The sequence below is a fragment of the Mobula hypostoma genome, chromosome 5 (assembly GCF_963921235.1).
Source record: "Mobula hypostoma chromosome 5, sMobHyp1.1, whole genome shotgun sequence".
Lineage (NCBI taxonomy): Eukaryota > Metazoa > Chordata > Chondrichthyes > Myliobatiformes > Myliobatidae > Mobula > Mobula hypostoma.
Window position 1 is genome coordinate 198,468,775 of NC_086101.1, and position 18,052 is coordinate 198,486,826.

The 18,052-nt window shown below is 44.6% G+C and overlaps 1 protein-coding gene across 5 annotated transcripts in view; it reads right to left on the bottom strand.

The window, feature by feature from the left end:
* The window catches only part of LOC134347280 (WD repeat-containing protein 70), a 211,642-nt gene that overhangs the window by 17,606 nt on the left and 175,984 nt on the right, over positions 1–18,052 (bottom strand). For all 5 annotated transcript variants that reach the window (XM_063049678.1, XM_063049679.1, XM_063049681.1 and 2 more), the window contains exons 13-14: positions 8,281–8,419; positions 565–665 (exon numbers count right to left, since the gene is read on the bottom strand). In XM_063049678.1, the coding sequence (XP_062905748.1) occupies positions 565–665; positions 8,281–8,419 (240 nt within the window). The remainder of the gene's footprint in view (positions 1–564; positions 666–8,280; positions 8,420–18,052) is intronic.

Below are 18,052 nucleotides of genomic sequence, written 5' to 3' on the forward strand. Positions count from 1 at the left end.
TATCCACCTCTACCTTTAATATACATAAAGACAGGCCTCCACAGCTGCCTGTGGCAAAGAGTTCCACAGATTCACCACTTTCTAGCTAAAAAAATTCCTCATCTCCGTTCCAAAAGGACACCCCATTTTTCTGAGGTTGTGTCCCCTGGTCTTAGACACTCTCACTATAAGAAATATCCTCTCCACATCCACTCTCACAAGGCCTTTCTCCATCCGATAGGTTTCAATGAGGTCACTTCTCATTCTTCTAAATTCCAATGAAAACAAGCCCCGAGTCGGACACTCTTCAATATCCACATTGTATGGACACTATCATCAACAGTTGGGAAGGGTCCACATTGTCCTACCAAAGGGTTTTGGCTCGAAACGTCAACTGTACTTTTTTCCCCCATAGATGCTGCTTGGCCTGCTGAGTTTCTCCAGCATTTTGTGTGTGTTGATCGGATTTCCAGCAGCTGCAGACTTTCCCTTGTTTGTGATCAACAATCAGGAAGGGTTCACATTGTGTGGACATTGAGTTTGTCCCTGGCACAATCAAGAGCCACTTGCATTATGATTTTGTACCTTTGACTTTTCACTGGATGATAATAGACCTTTGCCAGTCCATTTCCTGTTCCCACCATGATCTGGTTCAGTTTTGGATGCCACAAACAACGAATGACACTCTGAAAAATGAACAGAACACCATTTCATATTCAGGCATTAGAGAATTCTTTACTTCTAAGTAGTAGTGCAGGTTTCAAATGCTGAGAGAGTGTCAGAGAAGCACAGAGAGAAAGAAATAAGTTATCCCCCTGTGTCAGTCCCGTTTGTCTGTGTTTGGAAATTCCCTCTAAATTTTTCCTATCCATGGACCTGTCTAACTGCCTTTTAAGCATTGTAACTGTTCCAACATTTACAACTTCCACTGGCAGCTCGTGCATATACCAACTACCCTCTATGTGAAAAGGTTACCCCCATGCCCCCACCAAGTCAACTTTCTTATCTTAAACCTGTCCTTTCTAGTTTTGGACTCCTTGATCCTCGGAAACTGTGGCTACCTGCTCTATCTCTGCCCCTCGTGATTTTATACACCTCAATAAAGTCACCCCTCTATCTCCTCCATTCTAGCAAATACAGTCTCAGCCTGTTCAGTCTCTCCTTATATCTCAAACTCTCCAGCTCCAGCAAGAGCCAGGGAACCTTGGCTGTGTGCCTTCCAGCCTACTGACATCCTTCCTATAGCTGGGTGACCGATACCCATCGCCAATCAGTTGTAACATGACTCTCAATTTTTGTATTCAATAATGGACACCATGGCAACATAGTGGTTAGCGCGACGCTATTCCAGCTCCGGGCACACTGGAGTTCAGGGTTCAATTCCGGCCTCATTCGATAAGGAGTCTGAAAGTGTGGGTTTCCCCAGGCGCTCTGGCTTCCTCCCACAGTCCAAACACATACCGTGTAGACTAAACACAAAATACTCTGCAGATGCTGGGGTCAAAGCAACACTCACAACATGCTGGAGGAACTCAGCAGGTCGGGCAGCATCCGTGGAAACGAACAGTCAACGTTTTGGGCTGGAAATCTTCGTCAGGACTGAAGAGGAAAAGGGCAGAGGCCCTATAAAGAAGGTGGGGGAGGGTGGGAAGGAGAAGGCTGGTAGGTTCCAGGTGAAAAACCGGTAAGGGGAAAGATAAAGGGGTGGGGGAGGGGAAGCAGGGAGGGGATAGGCCGGAAAGGTGAAGAAAGAATAGGGGAAAACACAATGGGTAGTAGAAGGAGGCGGAACCATGAGGGAGGTAGTAGGCAGCTGGGGGAGGGGGCAGAGTGAAACTGGGACAGGGGAGGGAGGGGAGGGAATTACCAGAAGATAGAGAATTCAATGTTCATACCAAGGGGCTGCAGACTACCTAGACAGTATATGAGGTGTTGCTCCTCCAACCTGAGTTTAGCCTCATCATAGCAGTAGAGGAGGCCATGTATGGACATATCCGAACGGGAATGGGAAGCAGAGTTGAAGTGGGTGGCAACCGAGAGATCCTGTCTGTTGTGGCGGACGGAGTGGAGGTGCTCAACGAAGCGGTCCCCCAATCTGCATTGGGTTTCAGCGATGTAGAGGAGGCCGCACCGGATACAATAGATGACCCCAACAGACTCACAAGTGAAGCGTTGCCTCACCTGGAAGGACTGTTTGGGGCCCTGAATGGTGGCAAGAGAGGAGGTGTAGGGACAGGTGTAGCTCTTACGCTTACAGGGATAAGTGCCACGTGGGAGATCCGTCGGGAGGGACGTGTGGACCAGGGAGTCGCGGACGGAACGATCCCTGCGGAAAGCAGAGAAGAGTGGAGAGGGAAAGATGTGCTTAGTAGTGGGGTCCTGTTGAAGGTGGCGGAAGTTGCGGAGGATAATGTGCTGGATCCGGAGGCTGATGGGGTGGTAGGTGAGAACAAGGGGAACTCTGTCCCTGTTGTGGTGGTGGGAGGATGGGGTGAGGGCCGAAGTGCGGGAAATGGAGGAGATGCGGGTGAGGGCATCATTGGTGATGGCAGAAGGGAAACCACGATCCTTAAAGAAAGTGGACATTTGGGATGTCCTGGAATGGAAAGCCTCGTCCTGGGAGCAGATGCGGCGGAGATGGAGGAACTGGGAATAGGGAATAGCATTTTTGCATGTGGCAGGGTGGGAAGAGGTATAGTTGAGGTAGTTATGAGAGTCAGTGGGCTTGTAGAAGATGTCAGTGGACAGTCTGTCTCCAGAGATGGAGACCGAGAAAGGGGAGGGAAGTGTCCGAGATAGACCAAGTGAATTTGAGGGCTGGGTGGAAGTTAGGCTAACTGGTCATTGTAATTTGCCAGTTACTAAGTCAGGGTTAATGGGATTTGTTGTGATTCCAATGTCCGGAAGGGCCCACTCTGTTCTGCATTGCCAAAGAAACAAAACAGAACAAAACAAATATGGCCAACAAAAGCATGTATGGTAAATGCCCCTTTCACCACAGTCTAACCATGTAGAGACTTTCAGGAAATTATGACTCTGTTTCCCTAGTTCCTTGAGTTCTACAACACTCTCCAGGACCCTACCATTTATTATGCAAATCTTACTTATCTAATACAACACCTCACTCTTGCCCAAGTTGAACCTGCTGTTGTATTAACTATGTCCCCTACATGACCAATTTTGATGTCTGCAAACATATTAACCATGTTAACAATATTGTCATTTACGTCACTCATAGAAATAAAAAACAGAGGACCCAGCACTGATTCCTGTGGTACATCACTGCTAACAGGACTCCAATCTGAGTACCACCCCTCCGCTACTTCCCGCTGACCATAAGATATAGGAGCAGAAGTAGACCATTTGGCCCATTGAGTCTGCTCCGCCATTCAATCATGGGCTGATCCAATTCTTCCAGTCATCCCCACTCCCCTGCTTTCACCCCATAACCTTTGATGCCCTGGCTAATCAAGTACCTATCTATCTCTGCCTTAAATACACCCAATGACTTGGCCTCCACAGCCGCTCGTGGCAACAAATTCCACAGATTTACCACCCTCTGACTAAAGTAATTTCTCCACATCTCTGTTCTAAAAGGACATTCTTCAATTCTGAAGTCATGCCCTCTTGTCCAAGAATCTCCTACCATGGGAAATAACTTTGCCATATCTAATCTGTTCAGGCCTTTTAACATTCAGAATGTTTCTATGAGATCCCCCCTCATTCTCCTGAACTCCAGGGAATACAGCCCAAGAACTGCCAGACATTCCCCAAACAGTAACCCTTTCATTCCTGGAATCATTCTCGTGAATCTTCTCTGAATCCTGTCCAATGTCACTATATCCTTTCTAAAATAAGGAGCCCAAAACTGCACACAATTCTCCAAGTGTGGTCTCACAAGTGCCTTATAGAGCCTCAACATCACATCCCTGCTCTTATATTCTATACCTCAAGAAATTAGTGCCAACACTGCATTTGCCTTCTTTACAACAGACTCAACCTGGAGGTTAACCTTTAGGGTATCTTGCACAAGGACTCCCAAGTCCCCTTGCATCTCTGCATTCTGAATTCTCTCCCCATCTAAATAATAGCCTGCCTGTTTATTTCTTCCACCAAAGTGCATGACCACACACTTTCCAACACTGCATTTCATTTGCCACTTCTCTGCCCATTCCCCTTAACTAGCTAAGTCTCTCTGCAGGCTCTCTGTTTCCTCAGCACTATCCCCTCCTCCACCTATCTTTGTATCATTAGCAAATTTAGCCACAAATCCATTCATACCATCATCCAAATCATTGACATACATCGTAAAAAGCAGTAGTTCCAACATCGACCCCTGTAGAATTCCACTGGTAACCGGCAGCCAGCCAGAATAGGATCCCCTTATTCCCACTCTCTGTTTACTGCTCCACCCATGCTAGTAACTTCCCTGTAATTCCATGGGTTCTTATCTTGCTAAGCAGCCTCATGTGCGGCACCTTATCAAAGGCCTTCTGAAAATCCAGGTACACCACATCTACTGCATCTCCTTTGTCTACCCTGCTTGTAATTTCCTCAGAGAATTGCAGTAAGTTTGTCAGAAAAAATTTTCCTTTCAGGAAACCATGCTGGCTTTGGCCTATCTTGTCATGTGCCTCCAGGTACTCTGTAATCTCATCCCTAATGATCGATTCCAACAACTTTCATTGGGAAAATTTATAATTTACTATTACAACAGGATAATTATCCTTTACTTAAGATTAAGCAAGATTGGGAAAGAGAGCTTAACATGACCTTGATAACAGAGGATCGGTTGTGAATTTTGAAGTTGGTTAACCCTTCCTCGATTTGTGCCAGTCACTCTCAAATTCAATTTAACATTGTACATCGTTATTATTTGACAAAGGAGAGACTGTCTAAAATATTTCCTAATGTTAATAGTCAGTGTGATAGATGTAAAACTGAGACAGCTACATTAACACATATGTTTTGGTCATGTTCTGTATTGAAACACTTCTGGAAATCTATTTTTTCTACAATTTCTAAAGCTTTAAAAATTAATTTACAACCTAATAAATTGACAGTTTTGTTCTGTATAATCCCTCAATATATTCACGGTATTTCTATATCAGACCAAAACGTAATTGCATTTGTCACACTATTGGCCAGAAGGGCTATTTTATTAAAATGGAAAGATGCTTCTGCTCCCACTTTGATACAATAGTTTTCCCAGGTGATATTATGTCTTAGTTTGGAGAAAATCAGAAGTCGAACTTTTGATCCTCGATTTGACTTTGAGAAAAGGTGGGCCCCTTTTGCCCGTTACTATCACTTGATTTGAGTTAATTAAGATGGTCCCCTTCTGATTCTTGTGTAAAGGGATTTGGTTGGTGGATTGATGTCTTTCTTTTATGGAAGCTCGTATGGCATATAGCTCTAGGTTTGTGCTCCAAATGGGTTTTTTTCGTTGCTTTTGTTAGGGTTTTTTTGTTCTAGTTAGTAGGGGGTTCCTTTTCCTTCTTTTTTCCAAAAAAAAAGCTTTAACATTTTGTTTTTCCTTATTATTACTGATATATTGTTTAACTTGGTTGATAAGTTTAACTCTTATTGTACATATTGATACGTTGACTTGATTACTTCAATGTATTTTTCATTGTTGTTCAATTTCAATAATAATTAATAAAAAGATTTAAAAGAAAGAGAAAGAACAATCAATTCCAACAACTTCCCAACTACTGATGTCAGGCTAACAGGTCTATAGTTTCCTTTCTGCTGCCTCCCACCCTTCTTAAATAGCAGTGCAACATTTGCAATTTTCCAGTTATCCGGTACAATGCCGGAATCTATCGATTCTTGAAAGATTTTTGTTAACGCCTCTGCAGTCTCTCCAGCTACTTCCTTCAGCACCCGAGGGTGCATTCCACCAGGAGATTTATCCACCCTCAGACTATTAAGCTTCCTGAGCACCTTCTCAGTCGTAATTTTCACTGCACAAACTTCACTTCCCTGACACACTTAAATCTCCGGTATACTGCAGACATCTCCCACTGTGAAAACTGATGCAAAATACGCATTCAGTTCCTCTGCCATCTCTGCATCTCTCATTACAATATCTCCAGAGTCATTTTCTTTGATTTTAGTCACCAGCCTCCTCACATAATTCATCTTTTCTTTCCAAATGACCTTCTTCAATTCCTTCTACAAGTTTTTAAAAGCTCCCCCAAACCTCTATCTTCCCACTAGCTCTGGCTTCCTTGAATGCCCTCTCTTTTGCTTTTTCTTTGGCTCTAACTTCACTTGTCAGCCATGGTAGTGTCCTTCTTCCCTTTGAAAATTTCTTCTTATTTGCAATATATCCTTCTTGCTCTTCCCTCATTTTTCGCAGAAACTTCAGCCATTGCTGCTCTGCCGTCTTTCCTGCAGATGTCCTTTTCCAGTCAACTTCGGCCAGTTCCCTTCTCATGCCATTGTAATTTCCTTTATTCCACTGAAATACCGACACATTGGATTTTATTTTTTCCCTCTCAAATTTAGATTATGAGGACACTCAGTCCTCGTTTATTGTCATTTAGAAATGCATGCATTAAAAAATGATATAACGTTCCTCCAGAATGATATCACAAGAAAACACAAGACAAACCAAGACTAAACCTGACAAAACCACATACATATAGTTACAACAGTGCAAAGCAATACCATAATTTGATAAAGAGCAGACCATGGGCACGGTAAAAAAAAAAGTCTCAAAGTCCTGATAGACTCATCATCTCACGCAGGTGGCAGAAGGGAGAAACCCTCCCTGCCATGAACCTCCAAGTGCCGCCAACTTGCCGATGCAGCGCCGTTGGAAGCACCCGACCGCAGTGGACTCTGAGTACGTCCGAAAACTTCGAGCCTCCGACCATCCCCTCTGACACAGCCTCTCCAAGCACCATCCTCTGCTGAGCACTTCAATCCCACCCCGGCCGCCGAGCAACAAGCAAAGCCGAGGACTCGGGGCCTTCTCCTCTGGAGATTCTGGACCACACAGTAGCAGCAGCAGCGAAGCAGGCATTTCAGAAGTTTCACCAGATGTTTCTCCGTGCTCTCACGTCTGTCTCCATCAAATCAGGGATTGTGCATGGCACCCTACTTGACAAATAACAGACATCACCACCGTAGTGGCCGCTGCGAGCTGCGTCGCGCCGCCATCTTCTCCTCCCGCCTTTCAAAGAAATTTCAATGTGAACTTGATCGTATTGTGATCACTGTTCCCTAAGGGTTCCTTAACCTTAAGCTCTCTTATCACCTCTGGATCAATGCACTGACTTGCACACCAAGACAATTTTGTATGCAACTGTCAAGTTCACCCTGCATCCCAAGCTCAAAGAATATGCAAGTCTTACTGTAACTGTATTAAACACCAATCAAGGCAATAATCTTTGGTGTTGTGAACAGTTAGATTCCCCCCTTGTAATGAAAGATATTATTTCACTCTAGATAGGTCAGAATATGATGAGATAGTTAAACGTCAGAGCAGACTCAATGGGCCTGATGAAGGGCACTGGCCTGAAACTTCGACTGTTTACTCTTTTCCATAGATGCTGCCTGCCTGCTGAGTTCCTCCAGCTTTTTGTGTGTATTACATTGGCCTGTCTCTGTGCTGTGTATCTCTTTGACTCTGAACTCCAGTGTGCCCCAACCTCTAACTTTCCGCTGTAAGACCAGATCCTCCTTGTCAACTCTTCCCAACAAATAGATGGGAAGCATTGATTGGGATAAGGAGGCCATTTTCCGTTAGGAACACCTAACCAAGATGCATTTCAGGCCCCTATCTGTTCACGTTTTATATGTTAAAGATCTGCAGAAAAGTAGAGTGAGTACTGTTGCCATACTTGCATACTTGTGATGACAGAAAAAAATAGATGAGAAGATTATTTACAAGGAGGATGCAGAGGGCAGAGAGACCATGATCAATTAAATGAGTGAACATGAAGTTAGAGTATAAAGTATTCACTTTGAAAAGTTGAATGACAAAAGCGATGATTACATAAGTGGGGAACCATAGCAGGAAAGTTGTGGCACAAATGGGTTTGGGGTTCTTGTACATGAAACACAAAGCTCAAGTACAAAAGAAAACTGCTGGAGGTTCTCAGCAGGTTGAGCAGCATCTGTGGAGGTAAAGTGACGGTCAGTGATTTGGGTGGAGGCACAGGGTCTTGATCTGAAACATCACCATTCCTTTGCCTTTAAAGGTGCTACTTGTTGTTTATTTGCTAAAGTAATGTTACATTTTATTTCAAAATAACAGGTTATTGAGTGAAAAGATTTGGATCAACTCACTGCGTCAGTGACCTCGATCTCATAAAGCCTCTGAAAGGTTTCTCGATTGAAAAACAGTAGTTTACCGCTTCCCTGTCCCTTCCGCACAGATGTCCCTGTTACCAGCAGTTTATCATCAGGGCTGAAGCAGCAATCTGTCCTGCAAAAGATTCATATTATTTCCACTGTAGCAATCACTCCTGGGTATGAGGATAAAGTACATCCGGCTGTGGAGTATGTGCTTTGGGTAATGAGGTTACCATTAACCACAGCTCCCTCCAGCTCCCTCCAAGGTGTAGAACCTGTTAGCCTCCCTACTGGGTTACAGTGAAGCCACGGAATGCAGGTGGTGGATGAAGCAGAAGGCAAGTTGTGAGTAACACAATCGATGGTTCCTGCTTCTCAGACGCTGAGCAGTAGATCCTTTTAATAGGACAACGGTCAGGGTCACCTATAAAGACACTGCATCGGAAGCTACTTCTTGTATTTTATCCCTAGTACAACCATGGTTAACACATACACAAATGTAAAAGACAACAGCGTAAATGGGAGCCCACTTCCAAATAGTGCGGACACCTCAATCGGTACGGGATATCATGTAAACAGACAGGTGAGCCCGGATCGTCATACCACTACTGTCTGCAAAAACAAGAGACCGCGAATTGCTACTTGGAATGTTCGAACCCTGCACCAAGCTGGTAAGCGAGAAAACGTAAAATTAGAAATGAAGAGACTAGAAGTCAGCACCCTAGGCCTGAGTGAAATAAGATGGGAAGGCACTGGAGAATTCCAATCAGACGACTACAGGATGATATACTCTGGTGGAGATAAACATGAAAAGGGTGTTGCAATCATCTCAGACAAAGTAGCATCGAAGAGCCTGCTAGGATACTGGCATATCTCAGACAGAATGATGCTAATCAAACTAAAAGGACAACCAAACAACATCTCTATCACCCAAGTATATGCACCCACAATGGCAAGTTCAGAGGAAGAAAGTGATGCCTTCTACCACTCCCTAGACAAAGCACCAGAAGAATGCAAATCACAAGAAGCCATCATAGTCATGGGCGACTTCAATGCAAAAGTTGGTGAGGGAAGAGGAGACCATATTGTTGGAGACCAGGGAATGGGAGAAAGAAATGAAAGAGGAGAAAAGCTTCTATCATGGTGTAAAATAAACAATCAGATAATCACCGATGCAAACACGAGGAAATCTGCAGATGCTGGAATTTCAAGCAACACACATAAAAATTGCTGGTGAATGCAGCAGGCCAGGCAGCATCTATAGGAAGAGGTACAGTTGACGTTTCGGGCCCAGACCCTTCGTCAGGACTAACGTTTCATTGACTATACAAAAGCTTTTGACGCTGTCAGACAGCAAGATTTTCTGGAAATGCTTCAAGATCTTGACATAGATGGGAAAGATATACGTTTCTTAAGAAACTTATACTGGGACCAGACAGCATTCATCAGAATAGAAGGAGAAGTAAGTGAGTATGTGAATATCATGAGAGGAGTCAGGCAAGGTTGTGTCTTTTCGCCAGACTTATTCAACCTGTATAGTGAAAATATCTTGAGAAGTATCAAAGACATCAAAGGATTCACAATTGGAGGCCATAATATAAATAACATCAGATGTGCTGATGACATCGTACTGATAGCTGACTCAGAAACAAAACTTCAAGAACTACTCACTATAGTGGCAGCAGAAAGTAATCGCAGAGGCCTCTCAATCAACACCAAGAAGACAGAAAGCATGGTCATCTCCAGAAAAATAAACATCCCACAATGTGTGATCAAGATCAGAAATACAAACATCAAACATGTCAACAAATTCAGATATCTTGGCAGCCTAATAACAAGTAATGGCAGGTGCGACACAGATATCAAATACAGAATAGCAATGGTGAAAGAAGCTTTCCAAAAAATGAAGACCATAACAGACAGAAAGGTGAGCACGTACACTAAAAACAGAATAATGCAGTGCTACACTTATTCTATCCTGACTTATGAAAGTGAATGCTGGACCATTTCTCCAGCGATGGAAAAGAGACTAGAAACAGCTAAATTATGGTTCTACAGGAGAATGTTAAAAATATCATGGACCACACACACATCAAACGAAGAAGTTCTCAGAAGAGCCCAAGCAGTTCGATCACTCATATCAACAATAAGAGAAAGGCAACTCAGATTCCTAGGACACATCATGCGGAAAGATGAACTAGAAAAACTCATACTCTCTGGAAAGATTGAGGGGAGCAAACCTAGAGAAAGACCTCAGCTTATGTACATCAAAAGCATAGTCAGATGGCTACACATCGAGGAAGTGGAAGTCATCCAAAAGACGAAGGATAGATCTATACGGAAAACCATGGTCACCAAAGTCCACATCGGATATGGTACCTATACAGACAGACAGTAGCAATCACAGGTAGAAAATAATTAAAATGCCCAGACTGCAGTTAAGGCTTTAATGGAGTTTTGTGAAGAACTGAGCAAAGGAGTCATTGTTGAAAGAAGATACTATTGCCAACAACAGGACAAAAGACATCTCGTTGGGGCCTTGCACTGACAAAGTCACTCCAGCCAGGAACCATGGAATGGAGTGTAGGGTACTCATGTTAAAGAAATATATGGTTGAAGAATTGTCCTTCCATAAATGTATGTCCTGTAATACTTGACACTTCCACTTGACATCCCTGGCTCTGCTGACTATTTTTGGACAGCAGATACCTCAATCATGCCGCACATGTAATGGCCATTTGCAGCTTTCTGGACTTTGTGACATGGCACCCGATCTTTAGATAATCAGATTTCATTTAGACTTCAGCCATCCAGTGCCTGAATCACCAACCACTCAAAGCACTTTCCCTATCACTTCTTTTTTGATTGTGGGATCACCTTGTGGAACACCTGCATTCAGTCCGCAGGGCAACCCTGAGCTTCCCGCTGCCTGTCACTTTAACTCACCATCTACTTCAACCTATTAGTCTGTGACCCCCTGTTCTGTTATAGTGAGGCTCAACATAAGCTCGAGGAACCACATTTAAGCATCCATCAGGGCATGTGGACTCAGTATTGAACTCTACAATTTCTGGTAACGATTTCTCAGTCTGTATTGGTCATCCATCTGTAATATTAGCTCAGCCTTTATTTTGCCTCTGGTAAACATTGGCATGCTCAGCCTAAACTGCCCAGCTTGTCCTTTCACTCTTTATTTAGTAATTCCAAAATGCACGCAGTGGCCACTTTATTAGGTACAGGAGTGGTATCCCGGTGGTCTTCTGCTGCTGCAGCCCATCCACTTCAAGATGCTCTTCTGTACCTCACTATCGTAATGCATGGTTATTTGAGTTACTGACTCCCTCTGGTCAGTCTGGCCATTCTCTTCTGACCTCTCTCATTAAAAGGCTTTTTTACCTACAGAACTGGACATTTTTCTTTTTCACTCCAGGCTCTGTAAAATCTAGAAAATATTGTGTGTGAAAATCCCAGGAGATCAGCAGTTTCTGAGATACCAAATTACCTCGTCTGGCACCAACAATCATTCCATGGTCAAAGTTGCCTAGATTACATTTCTTCCCCCATTCTGATGTTCGGTCTGAACAACAACTCAACCTCTTGACCACATCTGCATTGAGCTTATGCAACCTTTTATGCATTGAGTTGCTTCTACATGATAGGCTGATTAGATATTTGCATTAACAAGCAGGTATACAGGTATACGTAATAAAGTGGCCACTAAGAGTATTTTTCTTTTATGCTCTTACCCTCTAGTAACTCCCACTCACTCAGTTACTAGATAACCCCTACAACTTTTCTCCATAGCCCCACCAGTTTTACCCTATCAGATACATTCACCTTCCCCATCTTTGCTGTGGCTTCTCAGTTCTGACAAAGGTTCTTTGCCTTGAAATATCCAATCTTTTCTCTTCCTGCATCTGCTGACTGACCTGCTGAGTATTTCTAGCATTTTGTGTTTTTGTTTTAGATTTCCAGCATCTGCAGATTTTTTGGGTTCTCTCTATGAGGATATAAAATCACAGAAAGATAATGTGAACTGGCAAATTTGGTTACCTAACTGTTTAGACAAGATGAGGTGACAAATGCTGAAAGGGATCTTTCAGAATACAAAGAAACCATATGTTCCAGCAAAAAAAAGTCGGCATAGTAGCTCAGCATGAACAGCTAGGCCAAAGGGCCATTGTCTATTCTGTATGGCTTTACGGCTCTTAATTTCCTCTTCGATCTACAATGAAGGTACTTGTCAACCATCCGAATGAAGTCCAGGTACACAAAATACACTCTGCTTTCCTCAATCACCTTGATCACCTCTTAAAAAAAAAGACACAGTCATAGAAAAGTACAGTACAGAAACAAAAGCTTTGGTCCATCTGGCCTGTGCCGAACCACTTAAAACGCCGACTCCCATTGACCTGCACAGGGACCAAAGCCTGCCATACCCTGGGAGGAGGAGGAGGTCCTGCATGCAGACTACAGGGAGTTAGGAAGAAAGTTGAGAAGCAGGACCACAAAGGTAGTCATTTCAAGATTACTGCCTGTGCCACGTGACAGTGAGTATCGGAATAGAATGAGGTGGAGGATAAATGCATGGCTGAGGGATTGGAGTAGGGGGAGGGATTCAGATTTCTGGGTCATTGGGACCTCTATTGGGGCAGAAGTGACCTGTACGAAAAGGACAGGTTGCACTTGAATCCCGGGGGGACCAATATCCTGGCGGGGAGGTTTGCGAAGGCTATTGGGGAGAGTTGAACTAGGATTGTGGGGGGTGGCAACCAAACGGAAGTGACGGAGGAAAAGGCAGTTGGCTCACAAATACAGAAAGCTTGGAGACAGTGCGAGAGGGAGGATGAGCAGATGATAGAGAAGGGACGCACTTAGACTGATTTTTTGAGATGTGTCTATTTTAATGCAAGGAGTATTATGAACAAAGCGGATGAGCTTAAAGCATGTATCAGTACTTGGAGCTATGATGTTGTGGCCATTACAGAGACTTGGATGGCTCAGGGACAGGAATGGTTACTTCGAGTGCCAGGCTTTAGATGTTTCATAAAGGACAGGGAGGAAGGCAAAAGAGGTGGGGGCGTGGCACTGTTGATCAGAGATAGTGTCATGGCTGCAGAAAAGGAGGAAGACGTGGAGGAATTGTCTATGAAGTCTCTGAGGGTGGAAGTCAGGAACAGGAAAGGGTCAATAACTCTACTGGGTGATTTTTATAGACCACCCAATAGCACCAGGGACATTGAGGAGCAGACAGGGAGACAGATTATGGAAAGTTGTAATAATAACAGGAACAACAGGAATTCTGCAGATGCTGGAAATTCAAGCAACACACATCAAAGTTGCTGGTGAACGCAGCAGGCCAAGCAGCATCTATAGGAAGAGGCGCAGTCGACGTTTCAGGCCGAGACCCTTCGTCAGGACTAACTGAAGGAAGAGTGAGTAAGGGATTTGAAAGCTGGAGGGGGAGGGGGAGATGCAAAATGATAGGAGAAGACAGGAGGGGGAGGGATGGAGCCGAGAGCTGGACAGGTGATAGGCAGAAGGGGACATGAGAGGATCATGGGACAGGAGGTCCGGGAAGAAAGACGGGGGGGGGGGTGACCCAGAGGATGGGCAAGAGGTATATTCAGAGGGACAGAGGGAGAAAAAGGAGAGTGAGAGAAAGAATGTGTGCATAAAAAAGAGTAACAGATGGGGTACGAGGGGGAGGTGGGGCCTAGCGGAAGTTAGAGAAGTCAATGTTCATGCCATCAGGTTGGAGGCTACCCATACGGAATATAAGGTGTTGTTCCTCCAACCTGAGTGTGGCTTCATCTTTACAGTAGAGGAGGCCGTGGATAGACATGTCAGAATGGGAATGGGATGTGGAATTAAAATGTGTGGCCACTGGGAGATCCTGCTTTCTCTGGCGGACAGAGCGTAGATGTTCAGCAAAGCGGTCTCCCAGTCTGCGTTGGGTCTCACCAATATATAAAAGGCCACATCGGGAGCACCGGACGCAGTATATCACCCCAGTCGACTCACAGGTGAAGTGATGCCTCACCTGGAAGGACTGTTTGGGGCCCTGAATGGTGGTAAGGGAGGAAGTGTAAGGGCATGTGTAGCACTTGTTCCGCTTACACGGATAAGTGCCAGGAGGGAGATCAGTGGGGAGGGATGGGGGGGACGAATGGACAAGGGAGTTGTGTAGGGAGCGATCCCTGCGGAATGCAGAGGGGGGGGGAGGGAAAGATATGCTTAGTGGTGGGATCCCGTTGGAGGTGGCGGAAGTTACGGAGAATAATATGTTGGACCCGGAGGCTGGTGGGGTGGTAGGTGAGGACCAGGGGAACCCTATTCCTAGTGGGGTGGTGGGAGGATGGAGTGAGAGCAGATGTACGTGAAATGGGGGAGATGCGTTTAAGAGCAGAGTTGATAGTGGAGGAATAATAACAGGGTTGTCGTGATGCGAGATTTGAATTTCCCAGATTTGATTGGCATGCCCCTAGAGCGAGGGGTTTAGATGGGGTGGAGTTATTAGGTGTGTTCAAGAAGGTTTCTTGACAAAATATGTATATAAACCTACAAGAGGAGAGGCTGCACTTGATCTGGTATTGGGAAATGAACCTGGTCAGGTGTCAGGTCCCTTAAGGCCGATTTATACTCGTGCATCAAATGGAGGCTGTAGATACACGTAGTCACAAGCACCACACAGTACTCTACGCAAACCCTATGCTGTAGCCTAACGCGCACCTCTCCCAAAATGTAACTATGCGTTGCGGCAACGCAGACCAAAACAACTATGATCGGTCTGCTTGGTAGCATCGCATTTCCTCCTACGCTGCAATAGCTTCCCATTGGGTGACTAAAGGGCAGGGAAGGAACTCTGGCTGCAATGCTTTCCATAAAGCTTTACAGACCCTCGAAAATATGGAGGACACATTTCCCTTATACGAAAGACCTACATTAGTATCTATTTTCGTTAACCAAAAGAGGATATTCACTTTTACGGAAAAACAAATGAAGAAACTCAACACAGTGGCATAGAAACCCCACCGACAACTAGCGTTTTGGCGGTGAATTGCAGAGAGACGCAGACACACCAACGCACAAGTTTAAATGCTCACAATGGCGTAGCCCACTTGCGTAGGCTACGGTGTAAGGTAGTACGCACAAGTATAAATCAACTTTTAGTGGGAGAGTGTTTTGGAGATAGTGATCACAATTCTATCTCCTTTACCATAGCACTGGAGAGGGATAGGAACAGACAAGTTAGGAAAGCTTTTAATTGGAGTAAGGGGAAATATGAGACTATCAGGCAGGAACTTGGAAGCATAAATTGGGAAAAGATGTTCTCAGGGAACTGCACGGAAGAAATGTGGCAAATGTTCACGGGATATTTACGTGGAGTACTGCATAGGTACATTCCAATGAGGGGGGAAAGGATGGTAGGGTACAGGAACCGCGGTATACAAAGGCTGTTGTAAATCTAGTCAAGAGGGAATAGGACCAATCAAGTGTGACAGTGGAAAAGTATGAATGGAACTGGAGGAGATAGCAGAAGTACTTAATGAGTACCTTGCTTCAGGAAAAGGATCTTGGAGTTTGCAGGGATGACTTAAAGCGGACTGAAAAGCTTGAACATGTAGATATTAAGAAAGAGGATGTGCTGGAGCTTTTGGAAAGCATCAAGTTGGAAAAGTCACAGGGACCGCGTGAGATGTACCCCAGGCTACTGTGGAAGGTGAGGGAGGAGATTGCTGAGCCTCCGGTGCTGATTTTTGCATCATCAATGGGGACGGGAGAGGCATAATATGATTAGCAATCGTCAGCATAGCTTTGTCAAAGGCAGGTCGTGCCTTATGAGCCTGATTTAATTTTTTTGAGGATGTGACTAAACAAATTGATGAAGGTAGAGCAGTAGATGTAGTGTATGTGGATTTCAGCAAGGTATTTGACAAGGCACGTAGCCAAGTGATTAAGGCATTGGACTAGCAACCTGAAGGTCGTTACCTAAGGTTTGTGGATCCAGAACTGGCTTGCCCACAGTAGGCAAAGAGTGGTAGTAGACTGGTCATATTCTGCATGGAGGCTGGTGACCAGTGGTGTGCCTCAGGGATCTGTTCTGGGACCCCTGCTCTTCATGATTTTTATTAATGACCTGGATGAAGAAGTGGAGGGCTGTCAGAGGTTACAGCGGGACATTGATCGGATGCAAAACTGGGCTGAGAAGTGGCAGATGGAGTTCAACCCAGATAAGTGTGAGCTGGTACATTTTGGTAGGTCAAATATGATGGCAGGATATAGTATTGATGGTAAGACTCTTGACAGTGTGGAGGATCAGAGGGATCTTGGGGTCTGAGATCATAGGACACTCAAAGCAGCTGCACAGGTTGACTCTGTGGTTAAGAAGGCGTATGGTGCACTGGCCTTCATGAACCATGGAATTGAGTTCAAGAGCATTGAGGTAATGTTACAGCTATATAGGACCCTGGTCAGACCCCACTTGGAGTACTGTGCTCAGTTCTGGTTGCCTCACTACAGGAAGGATGTGGAAACCACAGAAAGGGTGCAAAGGAGATTTACAAGGATGTTGCCCGGGTTGGGGAGCATGCCTCATGAGAATAGGTTGAGTGAACTCGGCCTTTTTTCCTTGGAACGACGGAGGATGAGAGGTGTATAAGATGATGAAAGGCATTAATTGTGTGGATATCCAGACGTTTTTCCCAGGACTGAAATGGCTAACTCGAAAGGGCACAGTTTTAAGGTGCTTGGAAATAGGTACAGGGGGGCTGTCAGGGGTAAGTTTTTTTTACGCAGAGAGTGGTGAGTGCGTGGAATGGGCTGCCAGCAATGGTGCTGTAGGCGGATATGATAGGAAGTTTTAAGAGACTCCTGTCTAGCTACATGGAGCTTAGAAAAATAGAGGGCTTTGGGTAACCTTGGGTAATTTCTCAGTAAGTACATATTCAGCACAGTATTGTGGGCCGAAGGGCCTGTATTGTGCTGTAGGTTCTCTATGTTTCTATCAGTACAGACCCAGACTCATCAAACTTTCCTCATATGATAACCCTTTCATTGCTAGAATCATCATTGTGAACCTCCTCTGGACCCTTTCCAATGCCAGCACTTCTTTTCTAAGATGAGGGGCCCAAAAGTATACACAATACTCAAGATGAAGCCTTACCAGTGCCCTTATGCAGCCTCAGCATCACATCCTTGCTCTTGTATTTGAGACCTCTTGAAATGAATGCTGACATGGCATTTGCCTTCCTCACCACCAACTCAACCTGCAAGTTAACCTTCAGGGTGTTCTGCACAAAGACTTCCGAGTTCCTCTGCATCTCAGTTTCCTGGATCTTCTCCCCATTTAGAAAATTTTCCACGTATTTATTTCTATGACCAAAGTGCACAACCATGAATTTTCAACATTGTATTTCATTTACCACTTTCTTGCCCATTCTTCTAATCTGTCCAAGTCCTTCTGCATCCTACTTGTTTCCTCAACTCTACCTGCTCCTCCACCAATCTTTGTATCATCTGCAAACTTGGCAACAAAGCCATCTATTCCATCATCTAAATCATTTATATACAACAGAAAAAGATTTGGTCCTAACACCGACCCCTGTGGAACACCACAAGTCACTGGCAGCCAACCAGAAAAGGATCCTTTTATTCCCACTCGCTGCCTCCTACCAATCAGCCAATGCCCTAACAATATTAGTAAATTTCCTGTAATACCATGGGAAGCAGCCTCATGTGCGGCACCTTGTCAAACGTCTTCTGA